The 19,648-nt window shown below is 44.5% G+C and overlaps 1 protein-coding gene across 1 annotated transcript in view; it reads right to left on the reverse strand.

Moving 5' to 3' along the window:
* LOC126480664 (neurotrimin-like) overlaps positions 1-19,648 on the reverse strand; it is a 336,431-nt gene that overhangs the window by 29,914 nt on the left and 286,869 nt on the right. Inside the window, exon 7 of the mRNA XM_050103887.1 lies at positions 14,776-14,898. Coding sequence (XP_049959844.1) covers positions 14,776-14,898 — 123 coding nt within the window. The remainder of the gene's footprint in view (positions 1-14,775; positions 14,899-19,648) is intronic.

The following is a 19,648-nucleotide window of genomic DNA, read 5'->3' on the forward strand; positions in this document are numbered from 1 at the left end:
AGCGTCCTTACCAGACATACTTGAGAGCATTCTATGAGACTAAGCCGCTATTTTCTTCATATTGAAACGGAACAGTAACACCTCCCGCAAATGACGAGAATTAGGCTCCTTAACTGACATTTTCAATCAAGAACAGCTTGATGATGGAGACACAAATCGACTAATGTTTGAATGAGGTTATGCTAACTGCCTGATGTCTGCGATCTGTTTCTTTCGACCGCTACTTACCGTTGTCGCCACATATCGCAAATGGCGGAAGCAAAGTTGTACACCTTGTAATTTGACAGTGTAACAAAATTGAATTAATACAGGATAATACAATTTCGTCACCAGCGGAAGTTGCTAGACAATAATATCAAATGTCTGTCACTAAAAAAGTGACACTACATTAAACTTTATAAATTGACAACTGAGTGCAAAGAAAACAGAGGACAAAACCCACATTTAGGATGTTGTGTAAAAGGACATCTACGTTTAGCGTCAATTACTTTGGCGTTGTCTCCACCATTAATTAAAATGAATAACTTGACTGATTATTCGACCCGTTACCCTCACAAGAAGAGAAACAGAATAAAGATGCTCGTGCTGCGCCTGTGAACTTGCACCCTGGACAGGTACTTGAAATCACCAGACAGCGGCGGCGCTTGCAGTCTCCGAGCTTCATCGTAGCAGATGCCGTTCCGAAAGAAAAACTTTAAGACCCCAATTCACTTGCCGTCCCTGAACATGCCTCGTCCTCGGCTGCCATCTCCTCTTGGAGCAACGCTCACGTCTCTCCCTCGTAGCGTCTGGAAACGCTCTACCAGTTGCTGCAAATCAGCATGAACTTTTGCCTCCCATCTAAGCGTTAAATGTGGACCAACCAGTCAGTACCTTCTGCACGAAGCAGCGGCCGTCTCGCCTGATTCCTATCTTGCGGTGGTCGTCCGCCATGCTAATAAGATTTCTGGAAACAGGAACGGAATATTTTAAGGATCTGCGTACCCACGGAAGACTCTTGAGTCTGTTCCGGGGGGTGCTCTCGAGACGACATTGTTCTGACTAGAGAGTGGTGTCCCGCTGTCTTCCAGTAGAATGTTTGTTTGCTCTCCAGGTCAGCTGTAACCCACTTGACTTTCGCTCTGGCTAACGCGGATGGCTCGCCTCGCCCTGCCCTCGTATTGTGCGAACCGCCTTTCGCCGAAATTGGGACCACAGATCCACTTTGGTTTCCGCTTTAAGCGGCTTAGCCATGGTCCGATGAGCGCCAGATTCTTTGTGTCTCGCCCGGACGTCGTCTGCTGAAAGGATGTTATGAAGGCCCACCTGCGTCAGACGTATGAAAACCACCGGCCGGAGTGGCCGAGCGGTTAAAGGCGCTACAGTCTGGAACCGCACGACCGCTACGGTCGCATGTTCGAATCCTGCCTCGGGCATGGATGTGTGTGAAGTCCTTAGGTTAGTTAGGTTTAAGTAGTTCTAAGTTCTAGGGGACTTATGACCACAGCAGTTGAGTCCTATAGTGCTCAGAGCCATTTGAACCTATGAAAACCGCGACTTCACAGGCCGCCACAAGTAGCTCCAGAAACCATTCCCACATGCAGAAGTGTCAGACAGAAGAAAATGTAGTATTGAAAACATGTTAAAGAAAGTGCTAATCAAAATAAAACTAACTACAGCACTCATCGAATCTCATAACCATTCATGTTTCATATCCTAATTAAAATTGTAATGCGAGACTGAATTATTTATGTGTGCTGTAGTCCTACGTTGATTCAAAGATTCGAGGAAAAGGCCATGACGAGACCGATGCCTTACACACGGTCACTTGTAAAATCAGATGAGCGGCGAAATTTGACTTACCAACCACATTGCTCCACTGTAGAACAACGTGCTCGCCGAAGCTAACCTCTAATCGTCTGCCGGACTTTCACGTAACATGAGTCACAGTCTGAATATTCTATATTTTATGTTTCTGATCCCTAGTACACATTTATTTTTGCAACATTTTTCCTTGAGATGAAGCCCAGCTCTCTTTTTTTTAAAAAAATACTGGAGGAGTTCTGTTACTAATTTTCTCTTGTTAGCGTGGACCAACAAATTGATTGGCACTGCTGTCGTCAGCATTAGAAACACTTGCCACTTTTCTTTTATTAACGATATGGTTGTAGATGTTGATATAATTGTGTGAGTAATTGTGGACTTTCCCAATATATTTGATTACGTTTGCCTCTGATTAGTATTCCGTATTGGAGAGCGCCGTTTTAACTGACCAGTAATTGTATTTTGGAAAAATGCCTTCTTACGAGCACAGGTAGTCCCAGTTTTGAAGAAGGGTCGTCGAGCAGATGCGCAAAACTGTAGGTCTATACCTCTGACATCGATCTGGTGTCGAATTTTAGAACATGTTTTTTGCTCGCGTATCACGTCATTTCTGGAAACCCAGAATCTACTCTGTAGGAATCAACATGGGTTCCGGAAACAGCGATCGTGTGAGACCCAACTCACTTTATTTGTTCATGAGACATAGAAAATATTAGATACAGGCTGTCAGGTTGATGCCATTTTCCTCGACTTCCGGAAGGCGTTCGATACAGTTCCGCACTGTCGCCTGATAAACATAGTAAGAGCCTACGGAATATCAGACCAGCTGTGTGGCTGGATTGAAGAGTTTTTAGCAAACAGATCACAGCATGTTGTTCTCAATGGAGAGACGTCTACAGACGTTAAAGTAACCTCTGGCGTGCCACAGGGGTGTGTTATGGGACCATTGCTTTTCACAATATATATAAATGACCTAGTAGATAGTGTCGGAAGTTCCATGCGGCTTTTCGCGGATGATGCTGTAGTATATAGAGAAGCTGCAGCATTGGAAAATTGCAGCGAAATGCAGGAAGATCTGCAGCGGATAGGCACTTGGTGCAGGGAGTGGCAACTGACCCTTAACATAGACAAATGTAATGTATTGCGAATACGTAGAAAGAAGGATCCTTTATTGTATGATTAGCGGAACAAACACTTGTAGCAGCTACATCTGTAAAATATCTGGGAGTATGCGTACGGAATGATTAGAAGTGGAATGATAATATAAAATTAATTGTTGGTAAGGCGGGTGCCAGGTTGAGATTCATTGGGAGAGTCGTTAGAAAATGTAGTCCATCAACAAAGGAGATGGCTTGCAAAACACTCTTTCGACCTATACTTGAGTATTGCTCATCAATGTGGGATCCGTACCAGGTCGGGTTGACAGAGGAGATAGAGAAGATCAAAAGAAGAGCGGCGCGTTTCGTCACAGGATTATTTGGTAAGCGTGATAGCGTTACGGAGATGTTTAGCAAATTGAAGTGGCAGACTCTGCAAGAGAGGCGCTCTGCATCGTGGTGTAGCTTACTGTCCAGGTTTCGAGAGGGTGCGTTTCTGGATGAGGTATCGAATATATTGCTTCCCCCTTCTTATACCTCCCGAGGAAATCACGAATGTAAAATTAGAGAGGTTCGAGCACGCACGGAGGCTTTCCGGCAGTCGTTCTTCACGCGAACCATACGCGGGTGGAGCAGGAAAGGGAGGTAATGACAGTGGCACGTAAAGAGCCCTCCGGGACATATCGGTGGGTGGCTTGCGGAGTATAAATGTACATGCATATTTAGATGTTGATTCGAGATGGAATCAAATTTTGTGTTAATTAGTAAGGTATTGTGATTGCTACTGTTAAAGATTTGTCGATCCCTAGTTACCCTAATTCTGATGTGGCGATAATTGTTCACCACAACAGGAAGGTGTGGCATCACTTCTTCACAACACAGTCCGTAATGGATCGTAAGCTAGTAGAAAATTGCGATAGAAAAATATTAGTTTTTCAGGTAGGGAAAGAGATCGTTCATTTTCCCTGTAACCACTATACGTAATCCGAAGAACGAACGCATATCCTCACCCTGGGGAACACAGTGGTTGGCGTGGAAAAAGAATCGCCTGGGAATCTCGTGGCTCCGGCCACTTAGGCTGGAGGTGTTGGAACGGCGCGCCGGCGCGCGGTCGGGGCTCCCCGGAGGATCCCCGGCGCCGATTGCGACGCGAGCGCCGTCACACACCGAGTCCCCTGAGGGCCGCCAGCGGACGGCGGTTCGCGGAATCACTACGCGGGCCGGAGGCTAAAGGCGTGTCGCGCTGCCTTACGCGGCTCCTCATTTCTCCTGGCTCACAAGCAGCGGGATAAACCGCTACTAGAAACGGACTACGTGAACTTCGAAGAACAGCAATACGCTGTATTCCAGCAGCTTTTCGCATCATTACTGGGAAGAAAGTCTAGCACCGAAAGGTATTTACGAGGTGCAGGGTGACAATTATTGAACTACACTACTGGCCATTATACACTCCTGGAAATTGAAATAAGAACACCGTGAATTCATTGTCCCAGGAAGGGGAAACTTTATTGACACATTCCTGGGGTCAGATACATCACATGATCACACTGACAGAACCACAGGCACATAGACACAGGCAACAGAGCATGCACAATGTCGGCACTAGTACAGTGTATATCCACCTTTCGCAGCAATGCAGGCTGCTATTCTCCCATGGAGACGATCGTAGAGATGCTGGATGTAGTCCTGTGGAACGGCTTGCCATGCCATTTCCACCTGGCGCCTCAGTTGGACCAGCGTTCGTGCTGGACGAGCAGACCGCGTGAGACGACGCTTCATCCACTCCCAAACATGCTCAATGGGGGACAGATCCGGAGATCTTGCTGGCCAGGGTAGTTGACTTACACCTTCTAGAGCACGTTGGGTGGCACGGGATACATGCGGACGTGCATTGTCCTGTTGGAACAGCAAGTTTCCTTGCCGGTCTAGGAATGGTAGAACGATGGGTTCGATGACGGTTTGGATGTACCGTGCACTATTCAGTGTCCCCTCGACGATCACCAGTGGTGTACGGCCAGTGTAGGAGATCGCTCCCCACACCATGATGCCGGGTGTTGGCCCTGTGTGCCTCGGTCGTATGCAGTCCTGATTGTGGCGCTCACCTGCACGGCGCCAAACACGCATGCGACCATCATTGGCACCAAGGCAGAAGCGACTCTCATCGCTGAAGACGACACGTCTCCATTCGTCCCTCCATTCACGCCTGTCGCTACACCACTGGAGGCGGGCTGCACGATGTTGGGGCGTGAGCGGAAGACGGCCTAACGGTGTGCGGGACCGTAGCCCAGCTTCATGGAGACGATTGCGAATGGTCCTCGCCGATACCCCAGGAGCAACAGTGTCCCTAATTTGCTGGGAAGTGGCGGTGCGGTCCCCTACGGCACTGCGTAGGATCCTACGGTCTTGGCGTGCATCCGTGCGTCGCTGCGGTCCGGTCCCAGGTCGACAGGCACGTGCACCTTCCGCCGACCACTGGCGACAACATCGATGTACTGTGGAGACCTCACGCCCCACGTGTTGAGCAATTCGGCGGTACGTCCACCCGGCCTCCCGCATGCCCACTATACGCCATCGCTCAAAGTCCGTCAACTGCACATACGGTTCACGTCCACGCTGTCGCGGCATGCTACCAGTGTTAAAGACTGCGATGGAGCTCCGTATGCCACGGCAAACTGGCTGACACTGACGGCGGCGGTGCACAAATGCTGCGCAGCTAGCGCCATTCGACGGCCAACACCGCGGTTCCTGGTGTGTCCGCTGTGCCGTGCGTGTGATCATTGCTTGTACAGCCCTCTCGCAGTGTCCGGAGCAAGTATGGTGGGTCTGACACACCGGTGTCAATGTGTTCTTTTTTCCATTTCCAGGAGTGTAATTGCTACACCCGAAGATGATGAGCTACAGACGCGAAATTTAACGGATAGGAAGAAGATGCTGTGATTTGCAAATTATTAGCTTTTCAGAGCATTCACACAGGGTTGGCGCCGGTGGCGACACCTACAATGTGCTGACATGAGGAATGTTTCCAATCGATTTCTCATACACAAACAGCAGTTGACCGGCTTTGCCTGCTGAAACGTTGTTGTGATGCCCCGTGTAAGGAGGAGAAATCCGGACCACCACGTTTCCGACTTTGATAAAGGTCGGATTGTAGCCTATCGCGATTGCGGTTAATCGTATCGTGACATTGCTGCTCGCGTTAGTCGAGATCTAATGACTGTTAGAGAATATGGAATCGGTGGGTTCAGGAGGGTAATACGGAACGCCGTGCTGGGTCCCAACGGCCTCGTATCACTACCAGTTTCCTGTCAGTATGAATTCAACTAATATTCCACCTGCTCTGAGTGTCGATTCCTGTATAGTGGACGACGCTGAGATATATATTGCTAAGATGCAGGTGTCAGAACACGCTTCTTTACCGAATCAGATCAATGAACTTCCCAATTCTAGCATCGTCAGTCAAAATGTCAGTAGTATGTCAGAGAACACAGTAGTGGAAAGTACACAATGTTTTTAAAAATCCGTCAGATTCCGTAAATGGTAATTATACAGATAATGCAACAAATGAGACATCCATGGTTATTGATGGTGTCTCCACATCACAAAGCACAACACAGGTGACATATGACACATAAACTCAAAGTAATACGGAGGTGATGTTTCAAAATCTCATGTAAATGACCGTTAAACTGAATACCTTGTTCAATGAACGATTTAATAAAATGAACGAACAGCTTGCAAGCGTACGAAGACTACTAGATGACACGAAGACTCAGTTGAATGAACAGACTACTCAGCTCAATGAACAATTTTCCAGCATACGTGACACGCCTAAACCATACACAGAAACGACTGATAGCCGTTTCAAATAGGCAGATACAAATATTAAGGTAATTGCAAACAATTGCTTGGAACCCGGTACAGACGTTGCCCCGTCGCAGACCTCACATGCCATAAAAACCCATCTCCCATCTTACAGATTCCGATATACCGACTGTGCACAGTTATCGCCGGCCGGGGAGGCCGAGCGGTTCTAGGCGCAACAGTCTGGAACCGCGCGACCGCTACGGTCACAGGTTCGAATCCTGCCTCGGGCATAGGGGCCTGTGATGTCCTAAGGGTAATTAGGTTTAAGTAGTTCTAAGTTCTAGGGGACTGATGACCTCAGAAGTTAAGTCCCATAGTGCTCAGAGCCTTTTGAACCATTTTGCACAGTTATCCCATAGAAACTGAAAGCAGCTCTAATGTGATTTCTCAAATGTTACAAATTAGTCAGGGCCAAGTTCAGTGCGTAGTACAGCCTAGTGGAAGCATAGAGGTCCCGCACAGACAAAGTGCGGTATCTACAACAGGTAAGTGCCAAGCCGTCATTGAAAGATGCTGCGGCGCTGTCTACAATACCGTCGGGCCGCACAACGGCAAGTCACAGCTTACTTCAAAGCAATGTAGCGCAACGCCGACCAAAACATAACTCTGCTGCGCATATTTCAAGCCCACTGACGCCAAAATTACCTCCTTTTACTCGCATTGCCCATCTGATTAAACAGCAGTGTTCAGATCCTATGAAATCAATCGCCAAGTCAGTCAACAATATCAGTCAACAATAAAATAACTGGGATTCAGTACCACCAGCACCAAATTGTCAAGCATATTTATTTGAATATATCGCTTTCCAAAACTAATCACATCTACATTTATCTCAAAAATATTATGCCAAGCCAAACACAGGGCTGCATCAATTATGTTGCGCTATGTAAATACAACATAATTCTACTATCTCATAAATTACTTTTTATACGATTTTGGATTCCCGGACTGCGACGTTACACACGAATTTGACACTGATACACTGAATTTGTCCATTTTTTAAAGTCTTTTGTAGCTATGCACCACCTAAATGATACGTACTGAATTTCAATTCCCATTATATAGCAGTAATGAGAAATTGACCACCTGCTTAGCTGGGTGGTAACGTGCTTGCCTCCCATGCGAGCGGGCCCAGGTTCGATTCCCGGCCGGGTTGAAGATTTTCTCCGCTCTTGGACTGGGTGTTGTGTTGTCCTCATCATCATTTCATCCTCATTAACGGCGCGCAACTCACCCAATGTGGCGTCGAATGAAATAAAACTTGCACTTGGCGGCCGAACTTCCCCGAATGAGGCCTCCTGGCATACGCTGATTTAGTGAGAAATTATCGAAATACCAATAAGGTATGTTGTAGCGCCAATAATACGGCTGCGATTATGAACGAAATTGTACGCACGCTTATGTTATCACAAGAACTTGAAAAGAAAATTTTACAAGAATTTGAAAAGAAAATTTTACATGCACCAATTTTGACGACATAAATTATTCCTTCAGTTCAACGTCTGGCACTCTGAAGATATTACACTACTGCTATTTATATTTTTTAGCACTTTTCAGCCTAGTATATAAAATATTTTCGTACTTTTCAAGAATTATCATGTTTGGCATTAGTAGTGCCGAAGTCGTTTTTTGCGTTACCAATACATCTCAGTTTATACTTATTTTGGGTCTTCATGCGAGTCCACATACCTATAAGACACACCAGACCTTTTACTTGACAAATTTCTGATGTTTATTTAGGTGCCCTTTCAGAAGGAACAACCTAAACGAAGGCAAAAGAATCACTTTTGCGCTTCGCACCTCCCACAAGTTAAGAAGAAACTGATGTATGACAACTCACAACCACCTGACAAACTGAGAAAATTACGAATCTATAAAGAGAAATGCACCCATTGCAACAATTAAAACATTAAATCCTGTTTTAGAGAACATACTGCCTGCATCACACTTTGATAAAGCTAAGAAATAAGCAATGCCGAACCTTATAGACGAAACAGGGGACATTGTTGCAATAGATGACAATCTTCAAGTACTGAACACTTCAGAGAAGAGCAGAACAAAGGACATCTTGGAGAAAATGAAAATCTTCATTCATGGCTAAAAGTGGAGAAACGAGATCCTAAACGAAATTGCAGATTTCAGGTACTCACGTTTCTTCATCAACATCAGTTCAGTAGTATTCAGATGGAAAACATGTAACGATTAAGAATATGCACAGAGTGTGTTCCAATATCAAATCTTTTTAATTCTTAAAAATAATCTCTATGTTGTCGTTATTAACATTCAATTGTCACGGTCTCTCTCAATGCGATAATATATTTCGTCACACAACGTCAGAGGTGCGTCAGCAAGGTCTGCAGATCACAAAGAAAGTGACAGATAACACCAGAATCGACACATGGATGGTTAAATCGAAACAAGCTTTGCTTCGACCGACATCCTGTTTCTGCTGCACAGTAAAGTTGATGGCGTTTTTTAAGTGCCCTTCGCTTGGTTGTAAACAATGACTAGCAAGAACCTAGGAGTCGTAGCAATTGAGGTAACAAAACACACAACGAGAAGACAGCCTCTTCATCATGAACAAAGTAAGAGATTATTTAAATTTTTTATTTGAACAGCAAAATAACAAGCGTAATGAATATTACCTCATATTGGGTTATCCTTATTTTGCTCCACAGGATGGTCAAAGCACATGACGAGAATATAAGGAATCACTTTAGTATCTACATAAAATGTTGTTAAACTGTTTTTGTATTCGCATGGGTAGCCTGAAGATGTGATCTTTAACTCTAAACATGGCATATTAAATAACTAACCTTTTCCCCAAGGCTTCACCCATGTACGTGTTGAAAACATGTAATGAACACACCTCCCCCTCCCCCTCACTGCATCCACTTCATCCTCCCTCTGTTGACCTCACCCTCCCACGTCTACCTGTCTATGTCCTCCACTGCAGCCTCTCCACCGCTTTATGTTTTCCTCCCCATCTCTTTGTCCATTTTCTCCACCCCTCCATCTGGACATATCTTCCTCCATCTTCCTCTGAGCATACCCTCTTTCCCCTCTCACTTCCCGCCTCTGCCTCCCCCTTTTCCTCTTCCACCTGCCCACTTCCACTTTACACCTCGCTTAACCTACCCTCAGTCATGCTCATTGCCACATGTGGCGGAGGAGGTGACAGAGCTTCAAGGCACTCTCTTGTCCTTGGAGAGGGAAACTGCCTCTAAAGGCGAAAGAGCAATGATCAACGGCATGAGGATGCAGAAGGCAATGGAAACCACTGCATTAAAGACACATAACATGTATCCACAAGACATGTGGCCCGTAATTGAAAAAGTGTCAAGATGAACTCTCTATTGGCAAAAAATTTCCACATTCGGATCTCTGGGAGGAGACTGCCAAGGGGGAGGTGACCCTGAGGAAAAGATCGAATAACCAATGGAAGGATAACGTTCTACAAGTCGGGGCGTGGAATGTCGGAAGCTTGAACGTGGTAGAGAAATTAGAAAATCTGAAAAGCGAATTGTAAAGGCTCACTCTAGATATAATAGGGGTCAATGAAGTGAAATGGAAAGAAGACAAGGATTTCTGGTCAGATGAGTGTAGGATAATATCAATAGCAGCAGAAAATGATATACGGCAATAAGGTCCGTCATGAACAGGAAGGTAGGGTAGAGAGTGTGTTACTGTGAACAGTTCACTGACAGGGTTGTTCTTATCAGAATCGACAGCACACCAACACCGAAAACTATAGTTAAGGTGTATATGCCGACGTCGCAAGCTGAAGATGAAGGGGTAGAGAAAGTATTTGCGGACATTGAACGGGTACGTAAAGCGAGATGAGAATCTAATAGACATGGGGACAGGAATGCAGTTGGAGGGGAAGGAGTCGAAGGAAAGGTTACTGGAGAATTTGGGCTTCGGACAAGGAATGAAAGAGGAGAAAGACTAACTGAGTCTTGTAATAAATTTCAGCCAGTAACTGCGAATACTCTGTTCAAGAATCACAAGAGGAGGTGGTATACTAGGAAAAGGCTAAGTGACACGGGAAGATTTCAGTTAGATTACATGATTGTCAGATAGAGATTCCGAAATCAGATACTAGATCGTAAGGCGTACCCAGCAGCGCAGATATAGACTCAGATCACAATGTAGTAGTGACGCAGAGTAAGCTGAAGTTTAAGAGATTAATCAGGAAGAATAAAAATGCAAAGAAGTGCAATACGCAAGGACTAAAGAATGCCGAGAAACGCTTGACGTTCTCTAAGTCTACAGATACAGCAATAAGGGATAGCTTAGTAGGCACTACAATTGAAGAGGTATGGACAGCTCCAAAAAGAGCAATCGCAGAAGTTGGAAAGAAAAACATTGGAACATTGGTGCAAAGAAGGCAACTGTGAAGAAACCATGGGTAACAGAAGAAATAGTTCAGTTGATCAGTGAAAGAAGGAAGTACAAAAATGTTGAGGGAAACTCAGCGATATAGGAATACAAGATTCTGAGGAACGAAATAAATAGGGAGTGCAGGGAAGGTAAGACGAAATGGCAGTATGAAAAATGTGAAGAAACGAAAAGGAAGTGATTGTCATAAGGGCTGACTTAGCATATAGGAAAGTCAAAACAATCTTCGGTGAACTTAAAACAAGGGTGGTAACATTAAGAGTGCATTGTTAAACGCAGAGGAGAGAGCGGATAGGTGGAAAGAATACACCGAAGGCCTCCATGAGGGGGAGATTTGTCTGACGTGACAGAAGAAGAAACAGGAGTAGATTTAGAGGATGTAGAATCGGAATTTAAGAGAGCTTTGGAGGACTTAGGACCAAATAAGGCAGAAGGTATAGATAACATTCCATCAGAATTTCTAAAGTCATTGGGGGAAGTGGCAACAAGACGACTATTCACGTTGGTGTATAGAATGTATGAGTCTGGCGACGTACCATCTGACATTCGGAGAAGTATCATCCACACACTTCCGATGACTGCAAGAGCTGACAGGTGCGAGAATTATCGCATATTCAGTTTCATAGGTTATGCATCCAAGTTGCTGATAAGGGTAGTATACAGAAGAATGGAAAAGAAAATTGAGGACATGTTAGATGACGATCAGTTTGGCTTTTGGAGAGGTAAAGGCACTAGAGAGGCAATTCTGACTTTCCGGTTGATAACGGAAGCAAGACTGAAGAATTATCAAGACAAGTTTGTAGGACCTGTGTATCTGTAAAAAGTGTTCTACATTGTAAAATGTTGAAAGATATTCGAAATTCTGAGAAAAGTAGGGGTAAGCTATAGAGAGAGAGGGGTCATATACAATATGTACAAGAGCCAAGAGGGAACAATAAGAGTGGACGACTAAGAACGAGGTGCTCAAATTAAAAAGGGTGTAAGATAAGGATGTAGTCTTTCGCCCCTACTGCTCAATTTGTACATAGAAGAAGGAATGACGGAAATAAAAGAAAGGTGAAATTATATCAATTCAAGATGAAATTTTATCAGTGATACAATTCGCTGATGACTTTGCTGTCCTGACTGAAAGTGAAGAAGATTTACATGATCTGCTGAATGGAATAAAAAGTCTAATGAGTATAGAATATGGACTGAGACTGAATCGAAGAAAGACGAAAGTAATGAGAAGTAGCAGAAATGAGAACAGCGAGAAGCTTAGCATCATGACGGATGGTCACAAAGAAGAAGAAGTTAAGTAATTGTGCTACCTAGGCATCAAAATAACCAGTGACGGATGGAGCAAGGACATCATAAGCAGAATAGCACTGGCAAAAAGGGCTGTCCTGGGAAAGAGAAATGTACTAGTATCAAACATAGGCCTTAATTTGAGAAAGAAATTTCTGAGAATATACGTATAGAGTACAGCATTGTATGGTAGTGAAACACGGACTTTGGGAAGACTGGAACAGAAGAGAATCGAAGCATTTGAGATGTGGCGCTACAGACGAAGGTTGAAAATGTGGTGGACTGATATGGTAAGGAATGAAGAGGTTCTGTACAGAATTGGAGAGGAAAGTTATGTGTGGAAAACACTGACAAGGAAATGGAATAGGATGATAGGACATCTTTTAAGACATCATGGAATGACTTCCATGGTACTAGATTGAGCTGTAGAGAACAAAAACTGTAGAGCAAGAAAGAGATTGGAATACATGCAGCAAATAAATGAGTATGTAGTTTGCAAGTGCAAGATGGTTTGGCAGGCCTGTTCTGTTCCCACATAATTTGCCTGTCATGCAGGGTAGCCTAAATGCCTGAGGTTGGAGAAAACACGTTTTTGCACGTAACTGCTCTTCTATTGGAGCTAGGAGTTTACAAATTCCACAGTGCGAATGTTTGTGAGGCCTGCTACTTCTGTGCCCAATTTGACTGAAAACACACCAAGAGTTTTGAAGGAGATCCTGGACATACACATATAAACACAAAACTGCTTCATACATACACTACTTGCCATTAAAATTGCTACACCAAGAAGAAATGCAGATGATAAACGGGTATTCATTGGACAAAAATATTATACTAGAACTGACATGTGATTACATTTTCACGCAATTTGGGTGCATACATCCTGAGAAAGTAGTACCCAGAACAACCACCTCTGGCTGCAATAACGGCCTTGATTCGCCTGGGCATTGAGTCAAACAGAGCTTAGATGGCGTGTACAGGTACAGCTGCCATGCAGCTTCAACACGATACCACAGTTCATCAACAGTAGTGACTGGCGTATTATGATGAGCCAGTTGCTCGGCTACCAGTGACCAGACGTTTTCAATTGGTGAGAGATCTGGAGAATATGCTGGCCAGGGCAGCAGTCGAACATTTTCTATATCCAGAAAGGCCCGTACAGGACGTGTAACATGCAGTCGTGCATTATCTTGCTGAAATGTAGGGTTTTGCAGGGATCGAATGAAGGGTAGAGCCACGGGTCGTAACACATCTGAAATGTAACGTCCACTGTTCAAAGCGCCGTCAATGCGAACAAGAGGTGACCAAGACGTGTAACCAATGGCACCTCATACCATCACGCTGGATGATACGCCAGTATGGCAATGACGAAGACACACTTCCAATGTGCGTTCACCGCGATGACGCCAAACACAGATGCGACCATCATGATGCTGTAAACAGAACCTAGGTTCATCCGAAAAAATGACGTTTTGCCGGTCCTGCACCCAGATTCATCGTTGAGTACACCATCGCAGGCGCTCCTGTCTGTGATGCGCCGTCAAGGGTAACCGCAGCCATGGCCTCCGAGCTGATAGTCCATCTGTTGACTCAGGGATCGAGACGTGGCTGCACGATCCGTTACAGCCATGCGGATAATATGCCTGTCATCTCGACTGCTAGTGATACGAGGCCGTTGGGATCCAGCACGGCGTTCCGTACTACCCTCCTGAACCCACCGATTCCATATTCTGCTAACAGTCATTGGATATCGACCAACGCGAGCAGCAATGTCGCCATACGTTAAACGGCAATCGCGATAGGGTACAATCCGACCTTTATCAAAGTGATGGTCAGCATTTCTCCTCCTTACACGAGGCATCACAACAACGTTTCACCAGGCAACGCCGGTCAACTGATGTTTGTGTATGAGAAATCGGTTGGAAACTTCCCTCATGTCAGCACGTTGTAGGTGTCGCCACCGGCGTCAACCTTGTGTGAATGCTCTGAAAAGGTAATCATTTGCATATCACAGCATATTCTTCCTGTCAGTTAAATTTCGCATCTGTAGTACGTCTTCGTGGTGTAGCAATTTTAATGGCCAATAGTGTATATAACAGATTTAAGTAGGGCATCAATTTTTGTAGCGGGTAGTGGTTTTTCAAAACCCTTTTCAAATTCTGAAGTAATTCTGAACAGACTATATCCAAACTCCTATAGCGTTTCAGCCCATTGGTAGAAATATGTCACGAGGCACTGCGTTGACTTCCGGTAATAGTAAAGCCAAAGTCTTCTAGTGATGCAATGAGCCTGGTAGTGAACAAGATGGCGGGTGTGTACCTACCTCGCTGCTTGGGCGGCGCGCTGTGTGGATCGGCCGCAGCCCGCGACACTTCGTTGTACTGCAGCTCCGCGTCATCCGTTGGAGAGCCGCCAGGTTCGCGGTGCGAAGGCTTCTGCTTCTTGTCTGGAACAGCGTATCACACATCTTTGTGAGGCGGCGCACGACTTTATCATCCTAGATCATATATTTATCTAACTTCCCTAATACTCATTACTGAAATACCGCGAAGAAAAACAACACAAATCAATAACATTTACTTCACACATTGCTTGCGGGATACAAAAGCTGATTATATGTGTGGGACTATGAAACTGCATTGTACCATTTGTTCAGCTTTGTTAATGTAACAAGACATGTTCATAGTATTTGTCGACTTTGTAAAACGGTACAAGATGTTCAAAATTCTGGTAAAAAAAAAGGAGTAGTCTATAGAGAATGACTGGTTACGTATAATATGTTGAAGGTTAAAAGTACTCTCTTTGCAGTGTTTTAATCTTTGATTATATCTCTGACTATTAACTAAATAAAACTGTAAGAACAATATGTGTTGTCTTGTCAGTTATTATACGATATGTAAAATGGAGGGCTTATACTGGTGGTGAAGGAACCAGCTGCTAGATGGAAAAGGAAAGAAGGTAACGACGTCAGCTTGTATGGCTTCCTCGAGATGACGCAAGAGCAGAGACAGCCAATAGCAGGGCAGCCTGTTATCATGTTACTTCATCACCCGCATTTGACTAGCACCTTTATCCTGGCAGGCGATATTAACGGACTCGCTTTTATGTAATGTTCATTAACAAAGATTGAATGTTACGTGCAAGGATACTGAGTAGTGACAGTTTTAACGTTACATATTGGAGCGAAAACAGCGCTGTCTATTGTTTGTTGTACTACAATCTTTGACCGTTACTCCGTAAAGGTAATCTGAGACAGTGCAATATTTACAGTTTCTTGTACACATTCTTTGATTGTTTGTGTATGACATCAGTTCAGAGTACGATAATGGAGATAGATATAGAAATACTGGCACTTCTGGGTATCGTACAAGGGAGACACCTGTGTAAAACTTCTGTTACAGTTTGTCTTCCCCTTAGAATCCAATATTCATTCCGTAATTCTGCTAATACAATGGCAATTCCTAGGTGGTGTAAGCGTATCTGCGTATGTTGAATAAGTAACTTTGTAAATGGATGAGAACGTTGTAGGAGTAGTACATTCTTTTCCAGTACATTCAAGTCCGCGAAGTGAGGTTGTCCTCGATGTCGTATGAGTACATCCTGAAGAAACGGGTTGTAACTACAGTATCAACACTAAGTGATCAAAAGTATCTGGACACCCCCAAAACCATACGTTTTTCATATCAGGTGCATTGTGCTGCCACCTACTGCCAGGTACTCCATATGAGTAGTCATTAGAGATCGTGAGAGACCAGAATGGGGCGCCCCCGGAACTCACGGACTTCGAACGTGGTCAGGTGACTGGGTGTCACTTGTGTCATACGTCCATACGTGATAGTTCTACACCCCTGAACGTCCCTAGGTCCACTGCTTCCGATGTGATAGTGGAAACGTGAAGGGAAACGTACAGCACAGAAGAGTGCAGGCCGACGTTCTCTGTTGACTGACAAAGACCACCGACAGTTGAAGGGGATCGTAATGTGTAACAGGCAGACATCTATCCAGACCATCACACAGGAACTCTAAACTACATCAGGATCCAGTTCAAGCACTATGACAGTCAGGAGGAAGGTGAGAAAACTTGGATTTCATGCTCAAGCGGCTGCTCATAAACCACACATCACATCGGTAAATGCCAAACGACGCCTCGCTTGGTGTAAATAGGCGTAAACATTGGACGATTGATCAGTGGAAAAACGTTGTGTGGAGTGACGAATCAGGTTCACAATGTGGCGATCCGATGGGAGGATGTGGGTATGGCGAATGTCCGGTGAACCTCATCTGCCAGCGTATGTGATGCCAAAAGTAAAATTCGGAGGCGGTGGTATTATGGTGTGGTCGTGCTTTTCATGAAAGAGGCTTGCACCCCTTGTTGTCGTGCGTGGCACTATCACAACACAGGCCTACTTTGATGTTTTAAGCACCTTTTCCTTCCCACTGTCGAAGAGCAATTCGGGGATCGTGGTTGCATCTTTCAACACGACCGAGCACCTGTTCATAATGCACGGACTGTGGCGCAGACTACACGACAACATCCCTGTAATGGACTGGCCTGCAGAGAGTCCAAACCTGTATCCTGTGGAACACCTTTGGGATATTTTGGAACACCGACTTCGTACCAGGCCTCGCCGACCGACATCGATACCTCTCCTCAGTGCAGAACACCAAGAAACCTTCCAGCATCTGATTGAACGTACGAATGCGAGAGTGGAAGCTGTCATCAAGGCTAAGGGTTGGCCAGCACCATATTGAATTCCAGCACTACCGACGGAGGGCGCCACGAACGTGTAAGTCTTTTCAGCCAGGTATTCAGATACTTTTGATCACATAGAGTATCTTTGATTTCGCTGGAAACTCTGTCTTGTTTTGAAGCGGGTGGTGTTCTGCTGGAAAGCTTTCATGCTGGGCCATTCGCATACAGCTTTGTTTTGCTGATTCTAGTTCGTGGACAGTGAATTGACCCTTTATCTTTTCTGGACATGTACTGTTATGGATTAAACGGAGAATCCATACCATTATTTGCAAAAGTTTTCAGCAAGAACTATATTCTGATGCGTCAATGGGTCACACCCATGCATTAATAGATTTGTTGTTGAGGCCAAGTTTCAGGTTTCAGAGTTAGTCACGAGGATCCGTGCATGGAATATTGCAATATCTCTATCGAAGTTCCACATGATAGAAAATCTGCCGGATTGTCTGTGGTAGGGCAGTATCTCCAGTGCGATGGCGTTATAATTTCATGAATTTCAGTTACTCTATTAGCAACAAACGTATTCCAGCAATTTGGATCGCTTCGTATCCAGCCAAGTGCCATCATGGAAACGCTCAATATTATTGTGTTTGCTGTGTGAAATCCGAAACGTTGGTAGGAATATCTCAGAAGGTGTGAATACAGTAGGACGGCTAGTAATTAAAGCCACGGATGCGTTACGCTTTTGATAGGACAAACTTTGTTTTTACTCACAACGGACAAATGCATTTTTGGTGTCGAATGTTCAAATGTATAGCACTGCCCCGTATGATATTTCTGAGGCATCACAAAAACATGAGTTTGTGAAATTTGCGGTTTTTAACTGCGAAAACCTATCCATTTGGGTTCTCTGAATGGTTACTTATGAGCGAGCTGTCACGTCCAAACTTTCCATCGGTGGGCTAAGTCTGGACGCAAGATCTCGTTCGAATGTATACCTTCTATACCATGTATCTCAAAAGATTTTTCCTCTTATGGATATTGGTGAAACATCCAAAGAGGATCATAAAATTTCGCAGTCGTGTGCAGTATCTGACGTTTAGTTGCGAGTTCATCTTGTTATTTATTGGTAATGAGACGGTGATCGAAGAGGATTGAAACTGATTCCATATCTCAGCCGATGCCTAAGATTGTGGTATGTTCTTTAACTGACCGCCCTTCCATTGCCCTTTAGTATATTAGAATTTGTAGCCCATTTTGTCACCGGAAGTTTTATTTGTTGCAACAGACCCGTCACCTGATAGGATACAGATAGTGACCATATTATCGTCCTCGCAGCTGGCGGCAAAGTCCTTTGTGACAGTACTTTTATCTATAAGTTCTACAGCAAGAGGATAAATGCCTTTAAACCTTGTAGCCAAATCATGCAACGTTGCAGACAGGAGAAATGGGCTGCATGTGAGGCCAGATGGTAAACGTATAAATCTATAAATGACGACCTCATTTGTAATTTATCAAATTGCTCTTCTCTCTTCTCGACACGAAACCAGGAAGATAACGTTAAATCTGTACGCTTTTTATTCGGTGATAGTTGTACGAAGGCTTGGGTGCCATCTCAAACAATGGCCTTTTGATACGTCCTGTAACGCATTACAATTGATAGTATTTCATACAGCAAATTTGGTCCTGAGTCTCGTGTCATTCAGTGACGGGGAATCATTTTCTCGCGATGAAGAATCAAATATAATTCTCCTAACAAAAAACCAGTTAAATGTAGAGTAGAACAAATTGTACTCTTACAAGAGTATAAGCAGCCAACATACTTGTAAAGAGAGCCCTCATTATGGAAACAAGAGCACGGAGGGGTGGAATGGTGCGCACCTTAATTCTTCGAACTCCAGATGGAAGAAATATTCCTTAGCCGGTACAACAGGGGATTGCACTGAAGATCGACTAGGGTGGGGAGGATATTGAGGGTTAAATAGATAGACCGTGTGTAGTGAAAGCTGTAAGAACGATATACGACGGTTTGAACTTTAATAGTGGCAACTATTTATTTACAGGTCGTACAAAAAGGTTACGTGTTTCAAGGTTTTACTGACCTTCAAAGTAGTCACCAGCATAGTGTATAACCCATTGCCAGCGATGTGGAAGTTGTAGGATACTCTTTGTCCAGTTGTGTTGACGGTTCAAGAGGCGCGGTCTATTGCCCGACGAATTTGTAGCAGTTCTGAAGCGAATGCCGTGAAGTGTTTCCTTCAATTTAGAAATCGAGATGAATTCAGAGGGCTTAAGTCAGGGGAGTGCAGTAGGTGGTATAGCACTTAGCAGCCCCATCAGTCAGACAAATCAGTAAGAGCTTGAACTGTACGTGTTTGAGCATTGCCCTGCAAAATGATGGTCAGGTCTCGCAAAAAGTGTCATCACTTCTGTCTCTATGCTATTCATTTTTGCAAAATAACCTATGACCAGCTTAGAGACAGAAGTGATGTCACTTTCTGCAGGA

The sequence above is a fragment of the Schistocerca serialis genome, chromosome 5 (assembly GCF_023864345.2).
Source record: "Schistocerca serialis cubense isolate TAMUIC-IGC-003099 chromosome 5, iqSchSeri2.2, whole genome shotgun sequence".
NCBI lineage: Eukaryota > Metazoa > Arthropoda > Insecta > Orthoptera > Acrididae > Schistocerca > Schistocerca serialis.